The sequence below is a fragment of the Lathamus discolor genome, chromosome 2 (assembly GCF_037157495.1).
Source record: "Lathamus discolor isolate bLatDis1 chromosome 2, bLatDis1.hap1, whole genome shotgun sequence".
NCBI classification, from domain to species: Eukaryota; Metazoa; Chordata; class Aves; order Psittaciformes; family Psittacidae; genus Lathamus; species Lathamus discolor.
In genome coordinates, this window is record NC_088885.1 from 113,904,175 (window position 1) to 113,924,000 (window position 19,826).

General features: G+C 42.9%; 1 protein-coding gene across 2 annotated transcripts in view; it reads right to left on the reverse strand.

The window, feature by feature from the left end:
* The window catches only part of CDH2 (cadherin 2), a 117,701-nt gene extending 107,042 nt beyond the window's left edge, over positions 1 to 10,659 (reverse strand). The window contains exon 1 of one of the 2 annotated variants that reach the window (XM_065668172.1): positions 10,009 to 10,659. In XM_065668172.1, coding sequence (XP_065524244.1) covers positions 10,009 to 10,083 — 75 coding nt within the window. In that variant the 5' untranslated portion in view covers positions 10,084 to 10,659. Of the gene's footprint in view, positions 1 to 8,809; positions 8,945 to 10,008 lie in introns of those variants that run through there. The other variant, XM_065668173.1, reaches the window with a different exon arrangement.
* Between the last annotated feature and the right edge of the window lie 9,167 nt (positions 10,660 to 19,826).

Here is a 19,826-nt window from a genome sequence, read left to right on the forward strand (position 1 = left end):
CAGCCTGGGCTGAGATATTTCTGAGAAACTGTGAGAGCCCTCACAGCATCTCAAACACACCTACATGACAAGCAAAGGCTTATCCATGTGCATACCCAGATGTAGTATATGGCCCTTGACAGCATGAGCAACTATGCTGCTATGTCATACCTAAATCTGATCAAGACTTAAATTAGATTTTCCTTTTTACTTTCCCAGATGGGCTTCCATCAAGTAGACCCACTCAAGGCCACGTAAGCACGTCTGCATACACTTGGCAAAGAAACACTACCAGAAAAAAAAAAAAAGAAAAAAGGGATGGAGAAAGAGGAGATGATGGTGCACGTTTACCATAGTAATCTCAGGGAAAGAGAGCATTAGAACAGAGGTGGGACAGAAGCATGTCAAACCAGAAGGGCTCCCTCAGGGAAGAGGGATCAGGCAGCAGAAGTGTAATCTCTCCACTGACACACATGGCCAAGCTCAGCATGCCAACCCCTATTAGAATAACTTTATCACTAACATAAGGAGGCATTTATAGCACACTGTATTGCACCAACATGGTCTTTACTAAGCAGCTCAACATGGACACTACCGAAAAAGAATTTACTACCTAACTCTCAATTCACTATCCAGGTAAGCAGCGGGTAAGAGAACTTGTAACTATCAAATATCAGGTTAACTTAAACTGTGGTATGGATTTAACTGTGACTTAAATACTACACCTGTATCTCACTTTTGTGCAATTACTTATGTACTTTAAAATATTTATATGGGGATCCTAAAGAGAAAGCAAACATAAAATAACAGTTTAAGCTACCATGTGACTACATTACTTGGAATTTGGATCTGTAGCTAAGCCCCAACAGACCACTTGTTGAGTTTTTAAGATAAAAAGATGGCAACATCAAAAATAATTATGATTCCAACTGCCAGTTTCCTCAGCTTTAGAACTCAAACCATAGGTTTGGTAAGGTTTCCATAATTAGAAAGAAAAACAGTAAGACTCATTTAAACTACTGTACAAAAGGTGACCTCAAAGAAAATGTGATGGAAAGCAAAAAAAGAAAAAAAGCTTTTCATGGTATCCTTGAAACAAAAAGGTCCTGGGTGGGCAGCTGAGCAGATAGCTGGATTTTTAACAAGTCTGAGCTGATGCGCCTGGGAATCTTTCAGCCTTTCTAGCAATCTATATGTACTAAACAGCTCTTATAAACTGAAACAATGCCCACTGAAACAAAGGCTGGGGGACATGAATAGAGAGCCTTCTTTATTCTTTCACTTGCAGCCATCAATTTTATCCGGAAACAAAAGACTGTACTCTGCTCTCCAAAAACAGCCCTTTGTAAAGATTGTTTGAGAATAAAAACACAAGGAAAAGAAGAATTCAGATTTTCAGCAATTCTTAATCGCCCTATGTTAAGCATTTTGAATTAAGTAGAAGCTGTAGCTTCAGACACACTGGGTCATATCAAGTTCAGCCTAGGAGTACTGCAAGACTTAAACCATTATAACTAAAAGCAGAAGAGGATGCTGAAACATTTTTATCCCCTTATCTGGGGAAAAACAGGAAAGCCAGTGAAGATTATGGGGAACATTACTGTAATTTACAGGATTTTGTGTGATTGGTACGAGACTATTTCAAAGCTAAGATAATATTAGTCGTACATTCATCTACACAAAGCCACTACTTAAAAATACCTTATCTTTTAAGATGGAAAGCAATTACTTCAGCTTGTACCCATATAAAACATATTCAATGGAGTTGCAAAGTGTTGAACAAGCTCAGCACGTGGAACATTCTCCTCTCAAGTACTAACCAACTTCGCTAAAGCAAAATCGGGTTACTACTGAAAAACTGTTCTACTTTCCTCATCCTTTATGGCTTATTCACTCATTTTTAACTGCAAAATGAGTTACCAGCATTACTATCTCCAGAGCTAAAGAGCTAACACCAAGTCAAATATGGTGTCAGACCATGCATATAAACTCAGTACTGTAGATCTCATCTTAAATGCAATAGGCAAACTGCAAGTACAAAAGCAACACGATGTAAATTACAAGTCCTCTGTCAAAGTTATTATTCAATCAATTAGAAGAATTGGCCATTTTGATACACTTATGGCAGTTAAGCCTGCAGTTTTCATACATGCTCCTCAGTTACTTTAATTTCTTATCTAGATATCTGAGTATCTAGAAACCTGTGGTTTAATTTCAAGGTTGTATTCCAGCTCAATTTGAAAAACCAACCAATGACCTGTTGAAAATCTCAACTCCACACTTCTAAGGGATTCTTGGTTACATCTTTTTCTAAACAGCACTAGTTAGCATCTTCCAACAACATGGGCCTCACACATGTGAAAAGATCATAAATTAAAACAAGAATAAAACCAGAGAGGATTGCTTCACTAGTGTTGACAGTTCTAGACTAATACCTTTTCCCAATTCCCATACTCTCTAAAAAGTAGCCATATTTAGAATGTGGTTCTGTAAAGAAACATCTGTTTAAAAATGCAAGCTCACCACATGACTGTAGAAGCAATTTTTTATCACAACACGCATTCTAAATTTGCAGAATTGGGCTCCTGAAGACAGCTTTCAAACAGGGCTGATATTTTTCTCTCTGAATATACTGTACACCACTGGAGTTCACTAGCAGCTATTAATCTGAAATATCAAAGTCTCTGCTCTTCCACTGTCTGTATCTGCAGGTACTTCAACATTAGATTTCCTAATAGCAATTGTATAAAATGTAAGGAAAGTTGTTTCTGAAAGACTGCTTGCTTTTACACTCATTGTAGCTTATTCCTATAGGAAAATAAAACTAGGTAGTAAAATGAGAAATAGAGGGGTATGCATGAGAGAAAATGTCATACTATACAGTTATAATTGGACATAGTACAGCTGCTGGTTGCCAAGTTCAACCAATTCACAGGGCATTATTGTGTGAAGCTCAAAACAACATCTGACATAATTATATGTATGACAGAGCAGGATGGGGTATTTGAGATCTCCCTCCCTAATAACCAACATTAATTTGCAACTATGACAGTAATATTCAGCTTAAGAACAGATCATAAAAACATTAGTGACTGTGTTTAAAGACTGGGTGTTTCTTCATTAATTTAAAGGCCAAGATGTTACCCAATACTCATTTACAACTTGGGTATCCCAGGGAACATTCTATCTATTTTTAGTTTTGTACACATACGTCATCCAACATAGTGGGATATTCTATGTAAGGTGGGTCTTCTTTTATCATGGGTATCTACTTACTACCATAAAGCTTACAAAAAAATTACTCTGCAGGATAACACACATCTCCAAAATGCTTTAGCTGATAAACTTGAAAACATTCAGCAATTCTTTCTTAATCTGACTTGCTGCAAAGAGCTGCAACAGTTTATACTCTCATGGCACTCAGTATTTCAGTAAATGCAGTCAAGTACAATTTGTTTTCAACCATAGGCTGCAACTGGAAAAAAAAAGAAAAATGCCTTTCATTCAAATAATTCTGGAAGCCAAAAGCTTCCAAACTGGGTACCAGGCTACATCCTCCCAGAGGTCATTCAGTTACACTAGAAAGGGCTCTCGCTGTGCCATCTTCACTTCTAATTAGTGCTCTACTTCATGAACCAGGATATTTTAGATCAGAAAATCCAGCTTCTTAAGCCAACACTTAAAGCTCTCACTCTCCCCAAATAACAGGACCTGCGATTTTCATGGTACCACCCAGTTTAAAATGAGTTGCCTTGAACCACCACTGGTTCATCACCACAGCTTTTTAGATGAGAGTTTCACGAATCATATTCGTACCCTTTTCTCCTAACCCCAACTAAGAGACAACATTCATTTGCCTTATTAAACACGTTGACACTTAATTTGGCATACTCCATGTAGCACAAAGCCAGAGCCCAGGTTGGACTATTCTCTTCCCCCAGTCAGAAGAACAGCAATTGCTGCATCTCCCAAGACACATGGTTCTCCAGACAAGCCACAGCTCTCATCAGAGAAGGACATCTTAAGATTTCAACTGCAGTAACAAAACCAAATAGAATTTCTGCAAGTCACATTTTTTAATATTAAAAAAAAAAACAACAAAAAAACCCAAACAAAACCAACCCAAACAAATCATCCTTATGTTTGACAATACATTCTCATTTCTCTAAGAGAATAAATGACCTCTCTGATTTTATAATAGAATCAAAGAGTGGTTTAGGTTGGAAGGGACCTTAAAGATCATCCACTTTGAACCCCCGTGCCATAGGCAGGGACACCTTCCACCAGACCTGGTTGCTCCAAGCTCCATCCAACCTGGCCTTGCACACTTCCAGGGATGGGGCACCCACACCTACAGCCTTCAAATTCACCCACACACTGAACATCTCTGCCCAGGAAAACTGTTGTGTACAGGAGGATGCTGCACTTTCCAAGGCCTCGCAAGGCCTATCTAGAAGAACTCTTGGGGGATCACAAAATTTTAACTATGTCTTCAGCTGCTGGGTGATAATTATATGCTAATTATAAGGAATGTAGGAGTCCCTAGAGGACTCTGTTGGTAAAAAATACATATTTTAAATATGTCAAGGAGTGCCTAGAGGATAAATGCGCCTTTTGGAAACACTGTATTTAATTAAATACACAAATACTGACTAAAGCCAAATAGTTTAAGTGACATGTTGAAAAGATTTAGCAGTGATATACCTTCCATCTTGGAAGCCACTGATCCCACATCTGTCTTCATAAGCCATTTAAAAATAAGACATCCTATTTTTCCCTCTTTATTCAGACAGTGCTCCCATGGTCTTTCAGTGAGAACTGCAGTATCAAATCAAATGATGAATCACGCAGAGAGATACACCTCTCAAGGTGAACGGCAGCACAGTCCAACACTCAGGTGAAAAAGATCCACCTCAGATCACTTACAAACTACAAACATGCTTTAGCAAAACACAAATCCTCCCTAAACTCATCCTGCAGTAAAATACAACACCTTTCCTCCTACCATGACTCACACCTACGTATGCTTGGCCAACCAGAGAGTCTTAGTTTGACGATAGGTGAGGAGAAGTGCTGTTCTAATTACTATTGCTACTGCAAAAGACGTTACATATTCCTTCTGCTTTCATCACTCTTCACTCCTGGTATGTTTCACTGCATCTTATGCACAACTAGTGCTACTGGGTTAGTGGAAGCACACAATCTATTCAGTAAGGACACTACAGGCTCCTGCTGTGCTTTATAACAAGAAGCAATTTAAACTAAAAATGCCATGGAACATTACAGGTTGCATAGCCTTTGGGGAACAGACTCATGCTTTGTACGCGTACATTGTTTGAAATAAATCAAATTCTCATCCTAATGGGAGCGCTGGTGAACTACTGAAACTACTGCAAATTTTCTAAACTTTTTTTTTTTTTCTTTTTTGGTTAACCTAAAAAGCATTTTCAGTGAGAGACAGAGAGTTTAACTGGTAAATGATCCTCTTACTCAGGCAAGAAAAGCTATTCAATGATTCCTGTTCCTTTCCACATGACAAAAAGTCCCTCACACAAGACTGTCTGTGTTGAGTAAAAACAACTTTACTCACAGCTTCCTCAAGCTATTTTTAAATATATACATGCACTTCCATCACAATTAAACTGTCTTATGCATTACAGCCTTCAGTTACTTTAAAAAAACTAATAAATAAAAATTATTGACATACAAGTGTCACTGAAACTAAATTGAGACGGAACATGACAGGACAGTGATGTTTCTGGGAGCTCCTCCAATTTTTGGGAGCAGAAATAAAACTAATAGAGGGGAGGTTTTTGAATTATGCACTCTTGACTAGATGTAGTTAAAAAATACAATCATTTGGGGCAATATTTTAAAAACTGGTATCATAAAAACTATAATCTTTCTAGAATATTAAGCTGCATACCTAGGAAGCAGTACTATGCACAAAGAGAGAGCACAGCAGAAGGCTTTCTAGAAAACAGTGTTTATTAAAAATATGTAAATTGGCAATACATCAGAACATATACCTCGTTATATAAGCAGTATATACATTTCTGGGCTTGTTACAGTATCTGCTCAGATAATCGGAACTTGTTTAAAACACAAAATTATCTCCTGTTTTGTCAATCAATGACTTAATTTTCAAAAATTCATTTTTCACCTTATCTGTCCTAAAATAGGCATAAAAAGCAGTTAAAAATATTTTCAAAACAAATATTTATATAAAATACCCACTTTAATAACTAAAGAGATACTTCTAGGTTTTTTTCTTTAGTTCTGCAATTATCTGAATCTTGAGGATGCATCAGTGGTATCAGTATCACTCAGACCAGCCAGACACGGATTAGAGAGATCTCTGCTGCAATATCCCACCACATTTAACTTTTCAGATATATTCCTTGAAGACAAAGCAAAGCCAGAGTATAAAGACCTACATCCAAGGAGGCTGAGGCACTCACATAACTGTCCTGTTCTGGGGCTTATACGATGTGCTATAAAATGCATTAAATTCATTGAAAGGAGTTGATGATGGAGTCCAATTTGTTAAAAAAAGAGATACTCTAAATCTCATTTTTTGTGCTTACACAATCATGTATTTACTGTATTACTTAAAAGAGACTAATTAATTTTTTTTTTAGTAATAGTCTAAGACACAGGTGTACAAGACAGAAGTCGCACCCACAACAGGAGATCTCGCTGCCACTTCTGCACAAAACCATGTTTATATGATTCACCCCAATTCTGCCAGTGACTATCTCTGGGGGTGATTACTAGAGGGGGCAGCTGGCAGGAAATGCCACTGCTGGATTCTGAGCAGAGGCAGCTTAACAGGAGTGTCATTTAGGGTAGTAGCTTTATCACCTGGATAGATTTGCTAAGACCTGGAATAAGACCAAAACTGCCTGCAGAGGGTAATAACTTACATCCTCTGTCATCGTAATTCAAATTCAAATCAGTCACCTAGGCACAAAAGGCTCCAAAACCGCTTTACTGTTTACTTGTTTCTGATTTTAAAATGGTCAACATCCACAGAGTGTTCCAATCACCTTACACATTAAAAAAAATAGATTTACTCCCTTTTTGAGCACTTCATTTCTATTTCTCTTTTCAGTTCATTTCTAACTAACAGCAGTTTCATTCCTGTAGCTTTGCCATTCCTTTTTTAACCCTGTTGTCATCCCAGTTCCAAAATCTGTAACTGTTGTTTTGGCCAGAGAAGCAAGCCTGGCTCCTTTCATCCTCTCTTCTGTCAGGTTTTTTCACATACTTCTAGACTCACACCGATTTGTTAACCAGCAAAATAAAGCGCAGTTTTCATTCGCTTAAGCCTTATGCAGGTTACATACTGGCAAAAATCTAAAGCCCTATTTCCTGTACCTAAACAGCTCCTACAGATCTGCCTTAAAACCTGCTTCCAGTTATGATCTTCCAAGTAATTCCAAGACAGCTTTCCTACATCACTGGTGAATAACAAAGTGATCAGCAACTCCAGAAAATAAAGGTAGATAGCTCCTTTATGATGTTGCAGAGAACGAAAACTAAGTAAAAAGGTTCAGCATTTCAAAAGAACCCAATACAGAAAACCTCCTACAAACCAAAAGCAGTAGGCATGATGACAGGGAAAAAGAAAAGTTAGCACTGCACCAAGCTTGTGAAGGTTCTTTGCAGTACGCATGAAAGAAGAAAGGGAAGGGGGGGGGGGGGGCAAAAGGCTTTTAAAATGAAAGTGTTGTACAGATGCAGGTCCATAAATCTGATTTCATACCCAAGTTCCAATTTTGTTACACACTATTAAAAATCAACCCTAACCTGATTTAATGGATACCCAAACAAGGGGGAAATTGGATTCCCCAACCGTAACGTGCCAGTGACACAGAGTGATGCATAAAAGCAATATGGCTAGTTCCTGTCCTTAATTCATAGCTTGTGCTTCAATTTTAAACATGCTCTGGGTAGGGAGGGGTGGAAGGGAAGAAAAAAAAAAAACAAACAAACAAGAAAGCTTACTGAAGAATTTGTGCTTTAAAGATTTATTGAGATCAGAAGACTAAACAGGACTTGAAGGACGTACAATAAACAACGTAAGGACTTGGGGGGTGGGGGAGAGAAAGAAAAGCTTCAAGTGTAGATCTGCTGATACACTAGCATTTAGAAAAGAGGGGGGAAGAGGGGGTGGGGGGGAAACAAACCCAAGTGAAAATTAACCAGTACAGAAACTGGGGGAAAAAAAACCAAAAGAAAGAAGAAAAAAACCCAAACAAACCCACCCCAAAGCAACCCCAAGACAACAGCAGCCTGTAAGTGGCACACCACAAGTTTCTGAGCAGGAGGGTGGCCGCTTTCACATGAATTCGCTCATGCCCAACCGGACACTCCATGTCACGCCAGCCAGCCCCGTGTCCTCCTAAGACTCAAGGCAAAATCCGCGGCTGCCGTGGAGCAGCACTTCAGCACCTCGCTCGCCTGGTGCAAGCCTCATGCCCTACGAGTGGCTCAGACACTGCGGGGAGAGAGGGCTCGATCGACCGGGGACCCCGTGAGAGGACGGGGACTGACAGAAGCGGCGGAAGAGGCGACGGGAGGAAGAGGGGGCACCTCCTGTCCCCGCCGCGGAGGAGCGGGTGGCTGCACCATGGACAGTGGCTGCCGCCCGCCGCCTCCCCCTGCCCTGCGCCAGCCGCTCCGGCGGGAGGGCGCCGGGGCCTCCCTAGCACCCCGTCCCCGCCGCCGGCCTCGCCTCGACCCGCTCCCCCGGCCCGCCAGAAATGCCCCAACCGTAAATACCATTAAGAGGCGATGATCTGCGCCATCTGTCCCTCAGACTTACCGCCTTCTCCACCCCCGGCGCCGCGCTGCATACGAGCTCAGCGAGCACAAAGCGGCAGAGGAACCCGCCGCCACCTTACCCACCTACCCCCGGCCTCCGCTGGGGGTTCCCTCGGCTCCGAGCCTGCTCCGGACTCCCCGCACCACTCGAGGGGAGCCCAGCCCAACCACCGCCCGGCGGGCACTGCCCTCGCTGCCCCAACCCGGATCCATTTTGTCGTCTCCCCGTACTCCCCCCGCGAGGTCCCGTCAGTCCCATCTCTCCCCCGCGGCCCCTCGCAGCGGCTCTGGCCGGCAAACCCCTACTTTCTGCACGAAAAGAGACAGCCCCCTTTTCCCCGACAGACCGGGCCACCTCGGAAGCCGGTGCCCAGTGGTGCCCCGCGTCCCGAGACTGCGCGCCCGGGACCCCCTCCGCTTGGAGCAGGCGGGGAGCCCGCCGGGGGGAGGCAGCAGCAGGACTTTGATAACAATAAATTAAACACTTCGGAGCCTGAGACCGTCCCAGTGGAAATTCCCGTTAACGAGAGGGGGTGGGGAAGCCCGGCGCCCAGGCGGAGGCTGATTAAATTCTTCCTGGGAAAGGATTAACGGGCACGGGAGCAGGCGCGGCGCAGTACGCAGGGCCCCAGCCGCTTCAAGCGGGGCGCGGCGGCTGCTGCTCCTGCCCGGCAGCTCCGGGACTCCTCTCCACGTCGGGAGGAGCGATGTCCACCCCGTTCCACTACTCCGTTACTTTGTCCTCGCGCTCACTCCGGGGCCGAGATCCCATCCTCCTGCCGGCCGAGCGGATACCGGACAGCACACACACACACCCCCCCCCCGTCTCCTCTCGTCCTCCGGCACCTGCTCTCCCAGGAACGAGGCGGAAACCAGCGTTTCCTCAGCAGCGGCGACACCGCTGCCACCCCTCCCGCCCCGGGGACCCCCTGTCTCCTTCAGCCGGCCCCGAGAGCGGCTCCCGCGCCGGGGCTGCCCCCGAGCAGGTGGCTCCGAGCGAGCGGTCACAAGCCACACCGGCTGCAGGGGTCGGGAAGGCTGCCGCCTTCCCGGACCCCCTCCCCGAGATCCCCACCTCGGCGGCGGAGCCCCCTTCTACACTCCCCTCTCCCCCCGGCTCTCCCGCCTTCCCCGGGCATCGGTGCCCGCAAGGGAACAAAGAGACGCAGCCCGGCCCCGCTCCCCGCCGGCGGTGCTTACCTGCTGTAGGGCCGCCAGCAGCATCAGCGCCAGCGGCGGCAGGATCCGCGGCGGCGTTCCCGCTACCCGGCACATGGAGACGAGGAGGGGCGGCGGCAGGGCGGCCCCCAGCAGTTCCGGAGCGCGGCTAGAGCCCGCGGAGCGGGGCGAGGGGAGCAGCGGAGAGGGTCGGGCAGCGGCAGCTGCCGGGAGCTGCGGACGGCGTGTGCCCCGCCTGCCGGAGCCGGCTGCCGCTCTAGCTCATGGGCAGCGATGCAGCGGGGGAAGAGAGAGACGGAGAGAGCGAGGAGCGGAGGATGGGTGAAAGTCGGCCCTGGGTCAGGCTGCTTTTCTCTCTGCCGAGCCCCCTCCGCGGTGCAGAGAGTGGGCAGGGAAGAGGAGGAGGATGGATGAACAAAAGGCTGGGAGATAAGAAAGAAGTAGTCGCTGCTTCTGCTGCGAGGCCGGTGCGGCGGCTTCCCTCAGCTCTCTGCCTTCCCCACGAGTGAATCAGTGCCCGCCTCTCTCCTCCCGCCGGTGCCCCCCAGCGAGCTCGGGCAGGCGGCTCCTTTCAGCGCCTCAGCCCGGGCACGCCAACACCGCCGCTGCGCCGGCCCCAGCCCTGCTGCATGCTCGCCCCGCACTTTCTCTCTCCCTCTTTCTTCTCCTCCCTCCACCCCTCCCCCTGCAGGCAAAACCCTCCGCTGAAGCACAATGATAACAATACCCCAGCAGCCTCTGCCTGCCGTGCGCCTAGTGTACGCGCTCGCACGGTGCCTGCCTGCCTGCCTGCTGCTGGCAGCTCCCCCTCCGCCTCCCGTCGCTCCCTGCCGGCCGCACGGCCAATGGGAAGGGATCGGCACAGCGAGCGCTGGGGATCGGTGCTGCCCGCGAATCGTAGTGTCCCTGCTGGCTTCCCTGAGAGCCGGCTCTGGGGGATAAATTCCAAATTCCAACCCACCAACTTGGTGTGAAGCAATTGTTTGGGGTCCAAGGAGAGAACTTGCTGGGGAGGGATGGAATGAAGGACAGAGGGATTGCCCCTTCCCCACTGTGCTCGGTAGGGGCCAGCCGGTGCAACGAGAAGCTGCGGGGGGGGGTCGGCGGTGCCAGACCGGGGGCTGCGGGGTCCCCCTGCACAGCACTCCGGTGCTGGCGGCTCGGCAAAGTTTCGCTCAGCTGTTACTGCTTAGCGGGGTAACTCCCACAGCCCTTCAGTTTTTATTCCCCCGTCCGTTTTTTTTCCAAGCTACCTGCTGAATTTTATCCGCAAATGTTTTCAGCAGCTTGGCTGGGGCTGCGGTCCATGGGTCCAAAACATCTCAGCGCGCTCTAACGAAACTGGGGAGTGCTGCTGAGCAGAACAGTTACAGAAGCAAGTATCAGTGCTGGGTCATTTGCAGAGCTGGCAAATATTTTCTCTCGCCCACAAGTCATTTGGTGAAGTTGTTTTTGTGTCCACACCTCAGAGCTCCCATCCTGGGACATAGTAAAGCAAAAAATTTGTAGCCATTGGCCCCTAGATAATCTCATGAAATGTTGATTCAAAACGGTGCATTATTATTTTAAAGCATCTTATTTTACATTTGAACGTGCAAGAAAAATACCGTGGTTTTTTTTTTTTTTTTTTTTCCCTGCTTAAGAAAATAATGCAAAACGCCATGCTCGTGTTTTGAAAGGAAACAGTGGATTTGCTTTAATATTTTATCTGGGAAAGGTGGGGTAAGTACTTGTTCACACGATGCTGATTTCATTAGCTTCGAAATTGAAAATACTGGTCGCTTACGAGCTGCGATGCAGCTGTTTGTTCAAGTCGGGGGAGAGCAAGTAGCGGCGGCGGAGATGCCCGACCACCAGGATCAGGATCGTGCATCCCACCGCCTCCGTGGGCCAGGTCAGAACAGGCCGCGAGCAGGGTGAGCACCTCCTGCAAGCCTTAACAGCCAGATGAGACCCAGCCGAGGACAGGCAGCCCCAGCTAGAAAAACAGCCCCCCCACACACACACACGCATCCCCCCCCTCCCTTCCCACGCCTGCTTTAAAGTTGAAGCCTATGAAACTGTACTGAAGCCAGTTGTGAAGAACAATCAATGAGGGAAACAAGGTATGTTAATGAGTTTCAGGATTAAAATTTAGCCTACGAGGAAAAAAAAAACAGACTGAGGGAAAGTAAGAAGGGCACAGCTGATGTTTATATCCTGTTACAAGGAAGAGTTTGCACCTGACAGAGCATGTGTTCAGTCTCTTTAGCAATTCTAATGCCTTTGTGTGGATTTGCTTATGAAATGGTGACTTTCCCTGAGTAAAAGATTCCTGTTTGCATTTTCAGGTAGGCAGACATAATATTAAAATTTACTAATGATCATACTGCAGTATTTATTCACTCTTACAAGTGTTCTGCAAAATGTGAAGCACACAATATAAACAACTCCATAAGCCAACTGTCCAATGAGAGTAATTACCTATCATCTAAATGGGCCTGGCTCCTCATATCCCTCAACTCATCCATCCCTAAAGGCCTGAAAAAAAAATAAAAGGCTCTGCAGCATATCTGGAAGGTTACCAGATCTGAGCTCTGGCTGATGCTTCTTATAGTTCTGCTGCTGCCTTTAAATTTACTTAGCAGAAATAGTAACACTGGCAGAAAAATTGCTCTTGCCAACATGATTTTACTGAGTCTTTTAGCTTTGAACAAGGTTCTGTCAAGCAGTTGGCTTCCCTTGTTTACATGGTTGTAACTAAAAGTTTCCTCCAGCTTACAGAGTTTCCTAGTTCCAGGTACTGTGATAAAGAAGAGCTAAGAGAGCAGGGGTGGGTTATACCTTTTAAGGTATAATTTGCACTGCATCTTGTTGTGGGTGAGAGGCATATGTGTGGGAGAGCAGAGGAGAAACTTATACATTGCTTCCAGACATGGATGATTCCTCAGGGCTTATGCTATTCATCTGTAGCTTAAGCCCAAGAAAACAGCATGCATTTTTTATTTTTTCTTTTATTTCCCCCCAGAAATATTCTAGCATTAAGTAGGCATAGGTGGAGATTCAGTGGTAGAACTGCTACTAGACTGAGATTGCCAACCCTTTTCATGTGTATCATGCAAAAGACAGCGAACAGTGTCAATTCCTGGCCAAGATTTGAACAAGTGATTTAGAACTCAAAGGGTTTATCTCATAACTCGGCTACAGATTGCATTTATGAGTGTGTTTTAAGTAGTATAAAAATAATGGACATAAGTTCTTGTTCAACCTAGGAGATCTCAAGGGCTTCCAGAGAAACCTTGTTAAAATTCCATGATTAAGTTGAGGAGAGGATTAGGGTAATTCCCATGTTAGTCATGGAGCTGAACCTCTCAACTTGTCCAAATTAATTTTCGTTTCTCGGGTTCATGAAAATTCTGTAAAAACTTAATGTTTTCAATTTGGAACATACTAGATTGCTCATGGCTTCAAATATTTTAGAGAAAAAAAAAAAAAAAGAAAAAAAGACCTTTTCCCTTGTGGGTCTATCCTTATGTTTAATTTGCCTGGTACTGCTATGACTATTCTCCTCAATTCAAATTATACAAATTAAGCACCTTACTGACAGTTTAGACCTTGATCTGACAAACATTTATACACATGATCTCAGCAAATGGAGTCACACTGCACACAAGCATACCATTGTTGGTATGTCTATGTATTTACAAGGTGGAAGGATATATGTACCAAGCAATAGTACTAAAGGCATACTAGTTTACCCTGTTTCCTTGTATTCTTCATTACATATGAAGAAATACATTTATCTGCTAACACAACAAAACAAAACCAACCAAGAAACACCTAATTAAAGGCTCTGAGGGCATTCAATGCTTATTACTGAATTTTATCACAATAGTGGAAAAAGCAGTGGTTGTTTCTTACTATGACATGAAGGCTGCACACCCTGTCTGCTAACGCAGATTCCTTGGGATATTCCTTTAACATATAGAAGAGGAACTAGCACTAACAAAAATAAAAATACAACTTTTTAACACAGTATACTTGTAACACAGTATATTCTATATAGCAATTTCACATATATAAAATTCCTGGGGTGAGGGAAATTTCTCTGAATTGTAAGATTCTGAGTCACTGGCAACGCATGAAAATGATTGTTTTAGGAAACAGATAATCACGATTGCCAGGAAGAATGCAGTTTTATGTATCTGGGAAAGAAAAAGTGAGTGGCACAGGTGCCAAAACAGCTTAAATATTTTAAGAATTGTGATAATTAAAACTTTGATTTTGTTTTGAGGGGGAGTGGGGGGAAGAAGGGCAGTCTTAGCAGTAAGTAATATTTACTTGACTATATCTTGTAATTTCTTACAGAACTTAAGTTATCCTCATGGGCTTTTCTGGCACTATCGTTACCTAATGTGCATAGCTCTGCATATTTCTTCAGCCTGTTTCTCACATCAAAAAAATGCAAGGCGTGGAAAGGTAACTACAGCTGCAGCAGTTAGTGGGCTGTTCTGCTCAAATTTGAAAATCAGATGGTTTAGGATGGAAGAATGTTGTACAGAGCAGTTCTGGTTTTGCTTTAACAGTCCCTCTGCAACATCAATCTTTTTCTATTGCTATGTATGTGTATATACATATATATGATTTGTTGGAAAAGGGTTTTTTCCTTTTCCTGAGAGCTAAATCCTGTCTGTCACCACAGTTATATTTCTGTTAATTGCTAGCAACTTTTGCGAAGGATTTCTCTATGGAGATGAAGCTGAGCATATGTAATCCAGATGTGATGCAATATATTTGTATATTGTATAATTTGCTTTACGTCTATACCCTTGGTGTGATGATTTGGGTATCAACATAGTCAAGCTTAGTGCTTCTAATTCATTCTCCCAGGGATCTCATTCAGCATCATTGCCCAGTGCCAGCAAGCTGTTTGGCCTGCAGAGCTCCTATTGAAAATCAAGATAGAGAAGATGACCTTCTGATCAGCTTAGCATCTCTATTCAGCCAGATATCTTCAACCAACAAACAAAAAAAACAGCAAGGCCTTAATCATATGATGTGATAAAGGGTTGAAAGGATGACAACTTGTAACAAGGGCTTATGATGATTTCTAATCACCACAGAAGAAAGTTTTACAGTTTCATAGAACTGCTTCCTATTGAATAGGCCAGTAGCAAGAGATAACTTGCTTCTTAAAAATGTAGCTTCAGTAAATTTTAACTATTTTAAATTTTCTGATAATTCTCTTATTTGAAGAGATATTTTTCTAGTATTTTTATATATTTGTATTATAGAGTAATTTTACTTGACTGGCTTTCCAGCAAAATCAAGTAATCATTTTATTGTTTTGGGATCAAAGTCTCACTTTTTTCTGACTCATGCAGTCAGCAGAGTCCTGTACTCCCTCTTTATCCATAGCCAGAATTCACTGGCAGGAATAAACCTTTTGGCTTCTCTGAAAATATATGTATGTAACACCAATAAAGAAACACTGTAAATTGCAGAACATCAGCCTTACTACTCCTGACTTCTAGGTAGCAAAAATTCAGAAGCCAGAAATCTAATTTTTTATTAAAAAATAAAAATAGTAAAATAAATATACATAAATAGAATAATAAATATAAATAGTAAACCAGCATAGAGCTGTCATGTGGATTACCACTTTCATTATTAAACAATTTTTAACACCTGTAGTTAGATTTGCCTAATATTTTCTATCCCCAAATCTTGTTTTCATTTAGTGTAATATTTTCTTTTTTTAGTGAACAAGACTGAATTCTCCGGGCTGGTTGGTTGTTTCAAGCCAAGTGCTTTTTGAAAACTTGAGAAAAATCCTTTGTTCTTTTTGAAGAAGGAGATCAAGGAAAATATGTCATTTTGTTTTTGTTACAAAATTCTTAGTGCTATCTCACTGAGGGATTTTACTAGGCTCTGGAGCACAGACTTTAACTGTGGGAGGGGCATGGTTTGTATGTTGAGGTTTTGCCTTTTCCAATAGCTGTTAAAGTTGCCCAAAACCTGGCATTGTTACAAATCTGAAAATTATAATGTTATAGCTCAGAAGAGTTTCACAGCTATATCCCCTGACAGATCTGTCTACGTCTAATATACCTCTTATTCCCCCAACAACTGCTGTGTTGCAACAGTTCTGCAAACAAGCCATCTTCGTAGAACAAGTCCATGTCCCCTATTTGGAGACTGGAGGAGCTGCCCTGGAGTTCCAAATACTTTCTGTTGTATTAAGCACTAGAGAGGTGGCAGAGACTCTGTTTTCACGAGTTCATTGCTCCCCTCAAAAGGCCGCAACAGCATGGAGAAGGAGCTGAGTCTGACTGAAGTATCAAAGGGTAAGCTGAAGGAAAGGGTTGAGGCAATACCTGCCTCTCTTGGGTACAATATTGGGGGAAAAAAATAGTAGTGCTTTAAGATTTCCTCACAAAACAACAGAAATATACGGCTTCCTCCAATGAAGAAACTGTTGTGAATATAAAACGTAGTTATACTTCAGAGATACCCTCCTTTGTTATGGATTATAATACTGATGATTATGTTTTGCATAGGAAACATGAAGGTAGAATGTAATATGGCCCAGTATGACAAAATAGTTGATATGCTGTTGATACCCTTTTCTGCTGCAAGGAGAGAAAACTCAATTACGAAAATTGAGTTTTATATCAGTCAATGTTCCCCAAAATTGCAGATTAAAATAAACATGTTACAGGTTATTTCCAGGGATTCAAGAAGTTTAGAGCTTTTAAAAAGTTAGGAAATTGTATTCAAACACCTGAAAAATTGTTTTTATTGACAGATTAATAATAGCAGTGTTCTTATTAAAAGCATTTACAATATGTCTGCAGAAAGTCAGTCCACATGAAAATTTGACACAGAGTGTAGCCAGGCAGGAATATTTTACATACTTTCAGAAAAATCTTCTAATTAAAAAACTCTTCCCAGTTTTTGAATCATTTTTACGTTAGTAAGACTTCAAAATGCCATTCTTCTCCAAAGTGACATTTTGGAGGTCTTCTTTCTTTTTTGCAGTAATGCAAGCCCAAAATATCTCTCTGAATGCTATCTGAATTTGCATAACTGGATCATTAACCTGAACTTTAGGAATCTAAACATTTATTCATAATGGAAGAATATTGGTTATGTTAGCCTCTGGCAGCCTGGAGACTTGAGGTTTTATCCTCGCAGTGCTTAGGTACGTCCTGCAGAAAGCCTGGTCTCTGGGCAGAGCTGTGTTCAAACCTAAGGTCTTCAAAAAAACAAACAAAAAGGCTTTTTTTTCCCTGTGGCACTGTGGTCTGCTACTGTTAAGAGCTGCCCACCTTGTCCCTTCCGAAGAGGTCTACATCCCCAGAGCTGAGGGAAGCACATAGTTGTACCTCCCTTCACCAGTTTGCAGTCCACAGTGTTAATTCAAGCTCATCACCAGTGTGAGCTAAACAGCTGAGCAGTGCCCCCAGGTAGCTACCAGGCTGTGGATTAAAAAATCATGGTGGCTGAGGCCAAGGAGCAGGACAGTTCTTTGGATTAAGGTGTTAACAACCGTTACGGCAAGATGAGCAAGAGCTCCTTTGTCAAAGCCCTAAATCTACGTCATTCCTCCTTATAAACCCCACTCTGCTATTTTTGACCTTAGGATCTATGTGAGTTGCTGAGTGCCTGTCACATTTGAAAGTTTGTCCATTCCCCCCCACCAAGAGTCTTAACAGAAATATTTTGGAGTTAAAATTAAGGATTTTTTTATTTCTTTTTTCCCCAAATCACAGACCCAGATCTGTTTCTGTGTTAAGGAGCACAATTCAGTACATGTGCAGATTCTGAAAATAACTAACTAAAAAAAATCTAGGACTTCAGTTCTTTGGCTTTAAAATAAAATCTCTTGCTTTTTCTCCACTGCGAACGGATCACATCCACTGGTCTTTGTATTTTGCAAAGTCAGAAGGGACCATTTTAATCATTTATTTTGACCTCATCAAACCACAGTCTTAAGAGTATTACCTAGTAATTTTCCTAACAAGGCCAAGAACTTGTCTGGAGCAAGGGGATGTTTTTGAGGCAGGCATGGAAGCTTGATTTAGAGTGACAGTCTTGTTACAGTCACATTTTCCCAATGAATAAGGTTCTTCTGTGGAAAGTCTTACTTCACAAGTCAGGGACAGGCACTTTTTCCACCTAGGCCTTTCTCTGAACCACTTTGGAAAGGGTGCAGTCAGCTGCTTCTGTAACCTCGTCTGTTCACAGTTCCGAGCTGCAGGCAGCAGCAGGGAGCACAGCATGGGCTAAACACCCAAGTACTCACTTTGATTTGCAGAAGGACTTTGCATCCAGCTCTGAGCTTTGTGCTGTTGGTACCTTTCGGTCTGATGGTGCTGCAGTATCTACGTTGCACCGCAGTTATTGCACAGCAGGAATAGATTTTGGAGAAAAACAAGCAAATACTGAAAATGCTGCAGGATTTGCAGTCAGACTTTCTTTGTGCATGCTTGTGATTTACCTTAAAGTTGTTAGATTGGAAATGTTAAATAGCCTAGATTAAATGAACAAAAGTCTGTAGGATGACCTTTGATGTACTATTGCTTATAAAACACTGCTGAAGTAGTTGCTGCTTGAACTAGACTTTTTTCTCTTTTTCTAAATAATCCAATTTTTATTTAAAAATGACTGGTGATGGAGAGTGTAATGTCACCTGAACTAAGTTGTTCCAGTGGATGGTTACCCTTCTCCTTAAAAGTGTCTGTGTAATAAGTAGGCATTTATCTAACTTATCTAATTTCCAAGCATTCACTCTTGTTACTTCTTTCAGCAATAAGCTGAACAGTTGCTTTTTCATATGTCTGTTCCCTGTATTGGAACTACAAACCAGTTACCTTTGTTAAATCAAAGCTTTTCCTCATTAAGCTAACTAAATCAAAGTCCTTGTGTATTTCATTAAAACACATAGTTCCCAAACATTTAATAAATGTTCCGATTCTTCACTGACCCTCTAATTTTTAACATGCTGCTTGAAATATTGGTATTAGAACCACACACTGTATTTCACCTGCAGCTGTAGTTATTTGAAAAACAGAATACGTGTACCAGCTTCCTACTCAATGTTCTGGTGATCATATAAACCCTTTCCTCACACTATTGCTTTGGTTATCAGACAACTCCCCAGTCAGAACCACAGTTTCCCAAAATAGTATTCCTCACTCTGAAACACACCCATCAGTATTTGTTCCCAGGCATCTGCCTTTTCCAGGAAGAACCCTCATTTTCCTTTGTGCTGAAGCTTTTGTAAATACATTCTTTGCAGCTCCACTTCTGGCAGTCTTCCACTTCCATCCCACGCTCATCACTTTACATCTCTCTGTATTCTCTCCTCACACAGATTTGGAGTCATCATGACCAGATTGCCTCTACAAATAAATGCCCTTGGGAAGCCAGGAGTGCCCCACTCCACTGCTAAGTAATAGCTAGTTTCTGCATCCATTAAAGCAGCCATGTCCCCTTTGATTCTGCCTGAACGTGTCCCAAGCTTCTGAAGAGAAGCATGTGTAATCCCACCTGGAGATGAGTCAGTAAGCTGTAAACACATACGAGCTTCTCAGAACTAATGAAGAATTCCTTTCAAATCTGGGTCTCATGTCAATGTCTAATAAGTTGCAACAGAGTACCTGAAGAAGTACCTGAGGATCAAAAGAGGACTGATGGTATTGGATATGCCACAGTTGTGAAGAGTTGGATGGTGATTGCATCAAGCCAAAGAATTATGTAGTGTTTAGTTGTCCATAAAAAAACAAAAATTATATGATCAATAGCTGTAATTTAACATTGTCTGCACTAAATGCCAGGCCTTGGGTTGGCTTGGA